General features: G+C 41.4%; 1 protein-coding gene across 3 annotated transcripts in view; it reads left to right on the top strand.

The window, feature by feature from the left end:
• Positions 1-13,959, top strand: part of LOC129859167 (polypeptide N-acetylgalactosaminyltransferase 11-like) — a 70,001-nt gene that overhangs the window by 36,942 nt on the left and 19,100 nt on the right. For all 3 annotated transcript variants that reach the window (XM_055928609.1, XM_055928611.1, XM_055928608.1), the window contains exons 7-10: positions 2,149-2,266; positions 5,096-5,248; positions 9,922-10,140; positions 12,119-12,223. In XM_055928609.1, coding sequence (XP_055784584.1) covers positions 2,149-2,266; positions 5,096-5,248; positions 9,922-10,140; positions 12,119-12,223 — 595 coding nt within the window. The remainder of the gene's footprint in view (positions 1-2,148; positions 2,267-5,095; positions 5,249-9,921; positions 10,141-12,118; positions 12,224-13,959) is intronic.

Genomic DNA, 13,959 nt, shown 5'->3' with positions numbered 1-13,959 from the left:
CCAAAGACGAGACAGTCGTTATATGCTCATCCGTATCTGTTCTCTCTCCAGCTGCCTCGGAGTGCCTGGGCCCTGGTCAAAACATAGGCAACTTGCAGGGCCAGTGAACCATGGATTAGACATCTCTATCGCTTTAAAATGCCTATAGTTGAATTACAGCCATCGGCCTTATCCCCAGGAATGTCACTTAGACAGCATGTAATGCCCTAAGTGCCCTCAGAGAGGGGTCAACCTCTGGCTTAATAGGCAGCTAGAATTTAGAACCTATCAACCTGCTTTCAATCACATATGTCCATGCTCTCTAAGTTGAGCTGTGGACTGGAATAGTCCTAAAAGTGCAAACTCCAAGCTAGGTTTGACGCATTATAGATGCAGAGGAACCAGTATGCACTCACCAAAGCTATGATCTGTTTCCCTAAATTGTATTATGAAAGCATAACTGTACTATTGTATTTTATAACTTAGCTAGTCATGTTGGCAATAGAACAGGATTTCAAATGATGCTCACCTGACCAGATTGTGATTAATAATGGACCCCTTGGATTGCTTAAACAACATGAATTATGTGCTGGTGAGGAGGCAGGGTTGTGCTCAAAACAACTACAAGTATGATTGCTCTAGTTCCTCAACAGCACAGCTAGGAGAGCTCAAAAACAACACCTTATAGTTAAACTCTTAAATCATAAAAGTGCATTGAAATGACTTAGGAACTGTGCACACTTTGGAGAGGTGTGGCCACTTGGAGACACCAGTTAGTCCTCTCACTCAACCCCTTGTCATTTCTTTGTCTTATGTTGCACCTACCCCACATTTTCCAAGAATATTCTTGTCACTGAATGTATCCAGAATATATTCAACAAATGTGTCAAGGTACAGTAAATGTAAAATGCACATAAAATCAGTGTGCTGTTTGGATTGTCACGAACCAGCTCAAAGCCCGTAACAAAAGGGAGACCACGTGGAGATAAGGAATAACAAAATATATTTATTAACTAAGTACAATATACAATGGTGTGTGTAATCAGTAGTGTAAGTGAGTGTTTTGCATGCATGAATGTGATAATGCAGGGTGTTGAAAGGTGCTAAAGCAAACAACCAAAAACCACCACGATACACAACAAAATCTGTAAAGGTGTCTGCATGGAGAGAGTCTCCCCTATGAATGGGGAAATGGTGCATTTATCCTATGACAGTGGGCCCAGGTGTTTCCCATGTAGCTGACGACCCTCCCAACTCCGCCCACCGACATCCTAATAAGGAAACAAGAACAAAGAGAGAATACGGCAGACAGAGTGGGAGGGTCGTCACAGGATTCAGTCTGTCAGGTCACTGTTGTCTCAATTTCGGTCTAATAATTTCCCTATTTCCAAATTTCCCTTTAAATTGCTACCAGTGTTATGCATATGTTTTCATATTTCTGCTCTAAGACACATTTTACATGTATCCATATAGGCCAATTCCATTGAGTATAAAGGGTTAATGCTCAAATCGATTGGGAATAGCTCAGACCCCCCCCCCCATTTTTTTTATTTCAGCCTGCATGAACCTGATATCAATAAAGCCCATAGCGTTGTGTTCCCATCCCCTTACGTATGGAGTCATGTGAAAGCTAATTAGTGGCCATAGAAGGACGCCTGGTTCCATCCACGTTTTGAAGAGCCTGAGTGCTTTCAATCCATTACTATGGCGTAGGCCGGTTTTAGCCTTAAGGGCTTCTCGGACACCCCTTAGTGTAAAGAAAAATATAATCTCTTTCCGTTTCGCTCAATAGCTTGCGTTCTGGGCTTTCCATAAGAACATAAGCCTACGGTCACACAGAGATTCATCAAAACGTATTCAATCAGATACGCATTCATCATGGTCCGTCATCGTCAAATTCAAGTCCAATTATTTTCCGAAGAGTTGGATACGCACAAAGGCCGGAGTTGTGTTATTTGTTTTGACTGACAATCATCTCTGGCGATCTGTCAAACGGATGGCTCCATTGGAAAAAAACATTCTCAATCAGTAATTCTCTCTGGTCATAGCCTGACTAGAAGACAGAGGCATTGTTTTCTCACATATTAGTGGTTGTGCTGCTAGTACCTTAAAGGATACTGAAGTAACGACAGTGCCGACTCACACTCTGTCTTACTCCCCCTCCCCCAGGTCCCCCACCATGGCCGGTGGTCTGTTTGCCATGGACAGGAAGTACTTTAACGAGCTGGGCCAATACGACAGCGGCATGGACATCTGGGGAGGCGAGAACCTCGAGATCTCCTTCCGGGTAAATAAAAGGGTCACACATACTCACTGCCTCCCCATAACATACACAACATGTCTGCTTCATGTTATTCTTAGGCAGGGTACAGATGCTCCCAAAAGTGACACCCACCCTTTCACTTGAACATATTTTTCCCGTTTTAGGAGGGGTGCCAAATCAACTAGGTGGGGAGCACACATGCACCTGGTCAAATGAGCTGTGACATGTCAACCACTCGTCATAAGCTCAAGACACTTGGTTTATTTACCCACGTTTTGGCTCATTTAGTCTAAGGCTTTGCCTTGTCAAAGTCAAGCTCTTCTTCCCCTAAGAAAAATACAGAATTAAATAAAATGTTTTAACTGACAGCCAAAGGCAAGTTTATTTCTCTATATTACGTTTTGGTCCATTTGAGTTGGATCGCCGCAGGCTGGAAACTATATATTGGCTTGGCTACATGAATCTCTCCAACAAAAATTCCTTTCTCGCCTCAGAGTTTTTAATAACTATTACCACATCAGAGTTGGACATTTCTCTTCCAGTCCTGTTTGAATATTCTTGGCAAGACTACCTTCTCATGTCTTGCTATGTTACCCTATTTGAAAAGAGAGTACAGTATATTACTTCACTAAGGAAACATTATGTACGGTGCAGTCGGAAAGTATTCAAACCTCGTGACTTCTCCCACATTTTTTTACGTTACAAATGTTTCATCCATTTTAGATTAAGGCTGTATTTTATTTTATCTCCACTCAATACCCTATAATGACAAAGCAAAAACAGGTTTTTAGACATTTTTGCAAATGTATTAAAAATACAAAATGTAAATATCACATTTACAAAAGTATGCAGACCCTTTACTCAGTACTTTGTTGAATCGTCTTCGGCAGTGATTACAGCCTTGAGTCTTCTTGGGTATGACGCTACAAGCTTTGCACACCTGTATTTCGGGAGTTTCTCCCATTCTTCTCTGCAGATCCTCAAGCTCTGTCAGGTTGGATGGGGGTCGTCGCTGCACAGCTATTTTCAGGTCTCTCCAGAGATGTTCGATCGGGTTCAAGTCCGGGCTCTGGCTGGGCCACTCAAGGACATTCAGACACTTGTGTCTGAAGCCACTCCTGTGTTGTCTTGGCTGTGTGCTTAGGGTCGTTGTCTTGTTGGAAGGTGAACCTTTGCCAGTCTAAGGTCCTGAGCGCTCTGGAGCAGATTTTCATCCAGGACCTCTCTGTACTTTGCTCCGTTTACCTTTGCCTCGATCCTGACTAGTCTCCCGGTCCCTGCAGCTGAAAAACATCCCCACAGCATGATACTGCCACCACCATGCTTCACCGTAGGGATGATGCCAGGTTTCCTCCAGATGGGACACTTGGCATTCAGGCCAAAGAGTTCAATCTTGGTTTCATCAGACCAGAGAATCTTGTTTCTCATGGTCAGAGTCTTTAGGTGCTTTTTGGCTAACTCCAAGCGGGCTGTCGTGTGCCTTTTTTACTGAGGAGTGGCTTCCGTCTGGCCACTCTACTAGAAAAGCCTGATTGGTGGAGTGCTGCAGAGATGGTTGTCCTTCTGGAAGGTTCTCACATATCCAGAGGAACTCTGGAGCTCAGAGTGATTGCACAGAGTGATTGCTCAGTGATCCCCCGATTGAACACTTTGGCCGAGCGGCCAGCTCTAGGAAGAGTCTTGGTGGTTCCAAACTTCTTGCACTTAAGAATGATGGAGGCCACTGTGTTCTTGGGGCCCTTCAATGCTGAATAAATGTTTTGGTACCCTTCCCCAGATCTGTGCCTCGACACAATCCTGCCTCTGAGCTCTACGGACAATTTCCTTCGACCTCATGGCTTGGTTTTTGCTCTGACATGCACTGTCAACTGTGGGACCTTATATAGACAGGTGTGTGCCTTTCCAAATATTGTCCAATCAATTGAATTTACCACAGGTAGACTCTAATCAAATTGTAGAAACATCTCATAGATGATCATTCGAAACAGGATGCACCTGAGATCAATTTAGAGTATCATAGCAAAGTGTCTGAATACTTGTGTAAATAAGGTATGTTTTTTTTCTTTTTCTAATTTGCAAAAAAAAATCTAGACCTGTTATCACTTTGTCATTATGGGGAAATGCTGGAGTATGGAGCCAAATTAGACGTTTTAGCTTAACTGTCCAAATAGAATGAGGGAAGAAAATATGTAATCAGTTTTAGAATAAGGCTGTAACGTAACAAAATGTGGAAAAAGGGAAGGGGTCTGAATACTTTCCGAAAGCTCTATGTGAAACATTGTCAGATTACATGAACCATATGGCTCTCTACTATGGGAAATGGAGCTGATGTTTGGTCAGACTTTACACTCCCCTACATATTTATTTGGACAGTTAAGCTAAAACGTTGAATATTGGCTCTATACTCCAGCATTTTTTATTTGAGATAATAAATTATGAGGCGATAGTACAGAGTGTCACTTTATTTAAGTGTATTTTCATACATATCTGTTCTATCATTTAGAAATGAAAGTACTTTATGTATCTAGCCCCCCCTCCCATTTGAAGGTGTCGTAAGTATTTGGACAAAACAAACTGCAAATGCGTTCAGCAAGTTTGTAGAGTCATCTTCATAGTGGTATATTTGGCCATAGAGTCTGCTCCTGCATGGTTTAAGTAAAAGGGGTTTGAGTTTTTCTATAGAGAAGCTCAAAGTCATGAATGTGTGTGGTCTACAGTAGGAGGTTATTCACAACATGCATATAATATAGCTCAGATGAAGTACGCTGGCGCTCTAACCAAGAATTCAAATATTTTCTGAACTGCTGAATGTGTGTTCATACAATGCATTTGAATTGTCTCTCCCTTTCTCAGATCTGGATGTGTGGCGGCCAGCTCCTGATCATTCCCTGTTCGCGGGTTGGTCATATATTTCGTAAACGGCGGCCCTACGGGTCACCCGGAGGTCAGGACACCATGGCCCACAACTCCCTGCGCCTGGCCCACGTATGGATGGATGAATACAAGGTACATGTACGGAGTAGTAGTACAGGCTGGGCGGTATAGCGTATTTTACTCTACCGGTATTTGATGCATGGACGAGTTTTGGGCTTTATAACGGTATTTCAATGTTTGGTTTGTTTAATGTGCTATGCCACTACGCCAAGTCGTCTTTCTCCTTCCACACACACCAATCCCAGAGTGCTCTACTACGAGTCACAACCATTTCACTTGCCATTCACTCACAGTGAGTGTCTGCATGGTCAATGCTGCAGATACAAATCAAATCAAATCACATTTTATTAGTCACATACACATGGTTAGCAGATGTTAATGCGAGTGTAGCGAAATGCTTGTGCTTCTAGTTCTGACAATGCGTAATCTAACCTAACAATTCCACAACTACTACCTTATACACGCAAGTGTAAAGGGATAAAGAATATGTACATAAAGATATATGAATGAGTGATGGTACAGAACGGCATAGGCATGATGCAGTAGATGGTATAGAGTACAGTATATACATATGAGATGAGTACTGTAGGGTATGTAAACATAAAGTGGCATAGTTTAAAGTGGCTAGTGGTACATGTATTACATAAAGATGGCAAGATGCAGTAGATGATATAGAGTACAGTATATACATATACATATGAGATGGGTAATGTAGGGTATGTAAACATTATATTAGGTGGCATGGTGGTGACAAGATGGTGACAACAATAATGCTTTCCACTTTGCACTTTGCTCCACTTTCCACTTTGCTCCTTAATATAAATCCACAAGCGTTCTATAAAAATCTAATCCCTGTTTATTGGTCAAGTACACAGTTTTGCAGATGTTATTGCTGGTGCAGTGAAATGCTTATGTTTCTAGCTTCAACAGTGCAGCAATACACACAATCCAAAAAACAAACAAATATCAGAATGAGCAATATCAGAGTCCGGAATATGAATAAATATGTAACGGGTGTGTGTTTATAGACAGGAAATGAATAGAAAAGGTGTGTACTGCAGTAGTTATATAGGATGAGCCATGACTATAATACAGTATATACACAAAGTGGTAAAACAGTATGTGACCAGTGTTCTGTCATGACGTTGGCCTGTGGGTAAGGTTTATGACCCCCCCCCCCCCCCCCCATAAATACCTTTCTCCCTTCCCTCTCTCTTGACTCTACTGAGGGACGCTTGAATAGCCTTTATTAGACATAGAGAGTCTGGCAACATCAAACAAGTGGAGGGAAAGGAACCATATTTCGGTAATAGAACCAGTTGAAAATATGCGTTGGTACTTAATGAATATGATGTCAGTTCGGTTGTCATCTGAGACATTATGACTGATGACAGGACGACATAAACTGTATCTGGGAAAGTCTACACATTATAGTTATCAGATTCACATGGAATTGTTGTGCAATTTAAATGAAACTATTTGTGAAAAGATTAAATGTAATTTTAGCTTCCAAATGAGAGAATTGGGTTTTCATAAAATTAGAGCTCTGCTCAATCAGTGGCACGCCCCTGTGAAGAGACATGGGTTATAAACAATGAAACACACCCTTCTCTCCCTCCACTATATAAGCCCTTGACGAAAATGTAACCTCCTGTTCCGAGGAACATTAGGACGACGGTCCGATGTCAGAAGGATTCAGATAACTACAGAACAAAGCCAACCTCAGCATGAGCTTTGATTGCGAATGGTATGAACTTTGAACTCTTATTCGCTACAGAAGTGATACCTCCTAGCCGTTGAGTTAGCAGTGGCCGCTGTAAACGTGGGCTAGGAAAGGAAGAACAGAGTATCACTACAATGTTTCCCATTCACCACCAGAGACACTCTTCAAAGGACAAAGGACTCTGTTGGGCAACACGGCCTTCCATCTACCACCAACCTATTGAAGCACAGCTCAGAGTAAATATTTATTGCATTTTCCTTTTACAAATGGTAAATGGTCATTTAGAATGCATAAGATACTGTATTTACGATAGAGTAGCTGCCTACAGCCCGATAGAGACATAGCTCTCCCTTTGTTCTTCAGTCTTCCCGCTCTTTCACTCAAACCCAACCCCCCTTTCTTTGTGTAACCAGCTGTCATATCTGTTCCTTCCGCTAGGGACGTTTTCCTTTGACATAATTTGTAATCAAGGTATGATTCATTCTGTGTGGTTAGTTAGGTATTTGGTAAATAAATAATTAAACCCAATTTTTGTATTGCTGATTCAACTTGTTAGCCAGGGTTCGTGAAGATAACCAAGAATTTACTTTCTGATGAGACTGAAATAAGGTGACGATTAATATTAACTACTATTGATGTAAAATATTACTAGATCTTTAAGAGTTTATTCGGAAGATAACTGCTCTATAAATATTATTTTGTGGTGCCTCGACTTTCTAGTTAATTACATTTACATGATTAGCTCAATCAGGTAATATTAATTACAGAGAAAGGATTTTATAGAATAGCATGCCATATCACTTAATCCGGCATAGCCAAAGACACGGCAGTTCTACGACTCTATGTACATAGAGCAGCAGTCTCTACGGTGCAAGGTAGAGTACCGGGTGGTAGCCGGCTAGTGACAATGTCTAAGGTTCAGGGCAGGTTACTGTTACTGTTACTGTGATGTTAGGTTACTGTGACTGTGATGACTGTTTTAAGAGTCTGATGGCCTGAAAATGGAAGCTACACTATTAGTTTAGTTCATGTATCTTACTATCTGCAAACAGCTAGTTTGTATTTTTTGTGGTTAAAATAAATCGTGTTAGCCTCTAATGCTAATCGCTGGGTAGCTAGCTAGCTAATAAAAAATCTAATCAAACGTTATTTGTCACATGCGCCGAATACATCAGGTGTAGACCTTACAGTGAAATGCTTACTTAAAAGCCCTTATTTACCAACAATGCCGTTCAAGAAATATAATTAATAAAATAAACAAGAATAATATTTCAATTTTTATTTTATTTTTTAACAAATAGTAAAATCAAAAGGTACCACTAGAAATGTACATAACAATAACGTGGCTATATACAGGGGGTACCGGTACCGAGTCAATGGGTGGGGGTACAGGTTAATCTGACTATGCATAGATAATGAACAGCGAGTAGCAGCAGTGTAAAAACAGGGGGTTTGTAAATGTAAATAGTCCAGGTGGCCATTTTGATTAGTTGTTCAGCAGTCTTATGGCTTTTGTGTAGCTGTTAAGGAGCCTTTTGGTCCTAGAATTGGCGCTCCGGTACCACTTGCTGTGCGGTAGCAGAGAGAGCAGTCTATGACTGGAGTCTTTGACCATTTTTTGGGCCTTTCTCTGACACCTCCTAGTATATAGGTCCTGGATGTCAGGAAGCTTGGCCCCAGTGATGTACTGGGCCATATGCCGAGCAGTTGCCATACCAGGCGTTGATGCAACTGGTCAGGAGGCTCTCGATGGTGCAGCTGTAGAACGTTTTGAGGATCTGGGGACCCATGCCAAATCTTCCTGGTAAAATAAAAACACTTAATGTGCTGCCATGCATTGCTCATAAACAATATTTACAAATTGTATTATTCAAAAACCTAAAATACCGTCAAATGTGGAAAATATTGCGATATGATATTTTGGCCATATCGCCCAGCCCTAGTACACACGATTTGAAATTCAGTCCTAAGTCACTCATTCCATGCTGGTGGCCTGTAATAGGTAATAGCCTAGACTGAAAACCACTGATCTGAAGAAATCACTTTTCACATGTTATTTTTCCCAGAGGCTTCTATTACAGCCCCCAAGCCATCTATGGTCATCAGCAAAGGAAACTTCCAATGGGTTCACCATTTCTTCTAATTACTCTCAGCTCCATGTCTTTATCATCACAGTGATGTTTGTTCCTTTCCAAGCTACAAAGGAGAGCTATAATTGCTTTCCACGGTCTGAAAATTGCCGATCTAATTGGAAAGTAAGCTAATTGCATTGTGATCTCCCTTTCACACACCTCATCGTCTCACAACGATTGAGTCTGAATTTGCTTTCTCATTTCCCCTCAGTGTGTGGACGGTTATTGTTACCAAACTAAGCAGTGTGCACAGAGGCCTTGACTATTATTAGTTAATCATTAGGTCTTGGTGCCTTAGGGGCACATAAGGCATCCACGAGAGTGCCGCTGTTTCCAGGAAGATTCTGGACGCTGCCGTGTAGTCTCTCTTCTGTGCTCTTTCCCCAACCTCCATTTGTTTCTTTCCACTTTGAAATGATATACAGTACATTTGAACTAAGAGTGTGATTTATAAATTGCCATCCCCCACTATGAATTCTTAGTACAGCAGAGTAGTGTTGAAATCTTCCAGAGGGTTAAGATGAGGTTAGGGTTCTGGCTTCTCCATCACCACACTAATCAGAGACTGGGTCAGGCTTTTTTTCCACGGAAACAGCTGGCCCAAATCAGGATGTATCAAACAGATTCTCAATCAAGGTAAACATCTTGGTTTTATTATTGCTTAGCCCAATTTGAATCTTACCTCTGAAAGACTTGTCTTGCACTACTATTAGCTAGTGGTTTGTATGTTTTAGGTTTATTCAGCTTTTCTGATAATGTTTGTTTACAAACTAACTTTAGTAAACCATGTGCTTTTACAGACAACAGAGATGCAGCTATATTAATTGTGTAATGGCAATTAACGTTTCAATAGCAATCAACCTCACATTATTTTTGTCCCGTCCAATCAGGAGCAGTACTTCAACCTGAGGCCGGAGCTCCGGGAACGCGCCTACGATGACATCAGCGAGCGGCAGGCGGTGCGCCAACGGCTGCAGTGCCACTCTTTCAAGTGGTACCTGGACACCATCTACCCCGAGATGCAGGTGGGCTCAACCCACAACAAGCCTCAGCAGCCTGTGTTCGTCAACAAAGGTCTCCGCCGGCCCAAAGTTCTGGAAAGAGGGCGGGTAAGATAGGCCAGCTGGCTAAAAGCCCCGGCCCCTCGTCGCTCTAAACCACTGTAGACTCGCTCTCTCCACTAACCCACTAAAGTTAAGTTGAACTTGTGCTTTATAGCCAATGGTCGCATCAACCATAGGAGTTGGCTATACAGCACACTCTGATCTGGAACCAGGCTAGAGCTATGCTACTGTTCACCATAGAAATCGTAATTTCACTTATATTGTACGCTACATCATGCCTCAGAATAACACTGTTCAAACTTCAGCACTTTACTTGCAATTTATTGTAACAAAAGGAGGCCAATTGGTCTTCTTTTAGCGATACATCACTCTCCACCACCTCCCCGGATTTTGTCTTAACTGGGAACTGACAATTTTCTGCCATGACTTTTACACGGTTTGTTTTTAACCAATAGAGCCATGTGTTGTTGACGGTCAACCCTTGCCACAGAGGCCAAAAAACTACGCCTGAAATGGAAAAAGAATGAATGTACTTTCTCAATCTCTTGGATTTAAGCTGTAATATCTTTCACAAGCAAATAGCCCTCTATGATAGATCTATAGTTGTACGTTAAATAAAGTTGCTTGTTAACTGTGAGTGATGCACCTTCAATGTGTATAAACAGCAGCTGCTTCCTGATGGACAAGAGGTCATCAGAAGTTGTAAACGGTAACAATATCCCACGTTCCTGCACGTGGTTGTTTGGGGTTCATATGATAAGGTCAGAAAGCATTTAAGATTGTTCAGCTATTTTTGTGTTGCAATCTTCAAAAACTGAGGGAAAGCAAAAATAATCAATACAACATTACTACATACTGCACTTTTTAAGTTTTTCTTATTGAATGAAATTGAACAAATGCCATATCCAGTCAGCAGGGGGCAATGTGGTGTTGCACAAGTCATTAAGGAGTCCCCAGGTTACAGATACACACCACTTAGAAGCTCAGAACTCAGGAATAGATAAGTTCTCCTGCTTCAAAAAGACTAATAGAAAACGAGAGTTATGTATTGCAAGTCAAACAACCAACAGCTCTGCTACATCAGTCTCCCAGAGAGAACATTGAAATTCTAGTTAGTCTGGAAGGAGAGATCATGCATTCATAGGTGAATTCTTAAAATGCTTGGTTTCTGAAGATATAGAGTTATGGAAATTGGCAAACTTAGCAATGAGGCAGTTGGTGCAAGGCGTTGAGATAATCCCCAAATTGTTTCAAGCGACTTACAGGAGCAATTGGCTTTAAGTGCCTTCCTCAAGGGGCACGTCAACAGATTTTTCACCTAGTTGGTTCTGGGATATGAACCAGCAACCTTACGGTTATTAGTTCAATGCTCTTAACCACTAGGTTACCTGCCGCCCTAGTGAGTGGGTGTTGGTATATAGTGCATTTCAGTGCCATATTCTGGACGTAACTTCACTTGGTATTTATCAGTGTCTTTTTATTTGAGTTTATAGGCATGTTCCTTGTCATATTCTTTGCAGTAGCACTGCACAGATAATCAGATCTTACATGGCCTGAAGCTGTATGTAACGTTTCCGGAATTAAGTTAATAAAACTCAGTTGGAGTCAGGCTACAATAAAAAAATGTATCCAGAGCGACTTACAGTCCTAGTGGGTGGGTGTTGTTTTGGGGTGGCAGGTAGCCTGGTGGTTAGAGCGTTGGGCCAGTAACTGAAAGGTTGCTAGATCGAATCCCTGAGCTGACAAGGTACAAATCTGTCGTTCTACCCCTGAACAAGGCAGTTAACCCATTGTTCCTAGGCTGTCATTGTAAATAAGAATTAGTTCTTAACGGACTTGCCTAGTTAAATAAAGGTTAAAAAATTAAATAAATACAGTAGTGAGTGCATACATTTTCCTAGGGAATCGAACCCTGGTGTTGCATGCGCCATGCTCTACCAACTGAGCCACATGGGACATGAGCTGGAATACAACTAGATGGAGACCTCACCTTCTGACCTCTCCCTTCTCATTTTCTCTTCAGCTGCGGAACCTGCAGGCTGACAAGTGTCTGGTGGCTCAGGGGAGGCCAAGCCAGAAGGGTGGTGCTGTGGTGCTGAGGGCCTGTGACACACACAACCTAGAACAGGTAAACTAATGTCGTGTTCAAAACTGGGAACTGTGAAATTGTTTCAAATGGTCGTCCAACTCAGGAACTCGAGTCTCTTTCTAGAGCTCTGACATGAATTCACCTCATATTTTTCAGAGTTCCCAGTTGTCTTGAATGCACCATGGTACTCGACTCTGCTTCGCGTCTCCATCATATGGTCTATGTGACACAGTAATTATGTCGGCCTATGATATTCTACAGTGACGTTAGAACCATAACACAAGCCTGGCCTGTTAGTTAGTTCTGTGAAATGAGTTCCATTTCATCCTCGTATCCCTAATCTTCCTACTGTATGCTTTCATTTCCTTATTTCAACTGTTTCTGGACACAATTACTTTTGTAAGAGTGTACCTTGGCCACATTGTGAAAGTTCAGTATCTCAAGCTGGATGTACATGAACTGTACCAGTACCTCCTCTCACTCCAGGATCTCATGGTCTGAGATTAGTTTTGTGCACACTTACTGGAAGAGTCATCCATCTTTTCTACATTCAACTGAGAATGACTGTTCCATTAGGTCCTCCACTTTCCTGTGTGTGTAAAAATGGTGCAGAGTGAGTCACTCCCTGTGTGTGTGTGTGTGTCGGGTAGAAGTTCAGCAGAGGCTGAAGCTACTGCAGTTCTGCACTGTGACACGCATTCTTTCTCTCCCTCATACGGACCGCTTTCTGTATTCTCTCTTTCCATTTGAACCCCTCCCCCTCTGCGGCACTGAGTCTTCGGGTACACAATGAGGTCAACAACTTCCGCTGTGAACGGTTGTTTGTGAAATTGTCTGCTGACAAGTGAGGAGTGAAATGTTGACATCCAAAAATGAAGTATTATATATTGGGAAGTAGTTTTGTTTTTCATAAATATTGGGAGTATTTAAAGTTGAAATTCTGCCATTTTTCTATTCTGATTTACTCAAGATCTACATTTCTATTAAATTCCCATAAGGTTATGGTGTTTCTGTAATAGATGAATTTACATTCCTCACTCGGGTCTGTACCACATTTGACCGTCTTGACTTATTCCACATTTTGTTGTATTACAGCCCTAATTCAAAATGAATTAAATATTATTTTTCTCTCTTATTTTTCTCTAAAGCAAATCAAATATTGTTTAGCAGATGTTTTTGCGGGTGCAGCGAAATGCTTGTGTTTCCAGCTCCAACAGTGCAGTAATACCTAACAATATACACAACCTAAAAGTTAAATAATGGAATATTAGGATGAGCAATGTCAGAGTGGCATAGACTAAAATACAGTATATACATATGAAATGAGTAAAGCAAAAATATGTAAACATTATTAAAGTGACTAGTGGTCCATTTATCAAAATGGCAAGTGATTGCAAGTCTATGGAGCAGCAGCCTCTAAGGTACAGGGTTACATAACTGGGTGGAAGACGCCTTGTGATGGATATTTAACAGTCCAATGGCCTTCAGATAGAGGGGGAAAAACAGCTTCTCGGGCCCAGCTACACATAATAAGTGAAAATGTTTGTATACATTTTTGCAAATTAAATACAGAAAGATTTCATTTACCTAAGTATTCACACCCCCTGAGACAATACTAAACTCAGCAAAAAAAGAAACGTCCCTTTTTCAGGACCCTGTCTTTCAAAAATAATTTGTAAAAATCCAAATAACTTCACAGATCTTCATTGTAAAGGGTATAAACAGCCATAAATAATTCATGAACATGCACCTGTGGAACGGTTGTTAAGACACTA

Source organism: Salvelinus fontinalis, chromosome 7 (genome assembly GCF_029448725.1).
Source record: "Salvelinus fontinalis isolate EN_2023a chromosome 7, ASM2944872v1, whole genome shotgun sequence".
Classification (NCBI taxonomy): Eukaryota; Metazoa; Chordata; class Actinopteri; order Salmoniformes; family Salmonidae; genus Salvelinus; species Salvelinus fontinalis.
The sequence above is the reverse complement of the archived record's forward strand: the minus strand, read 5'-3'. Positions and strand labels throughout refer to the sequence as shown.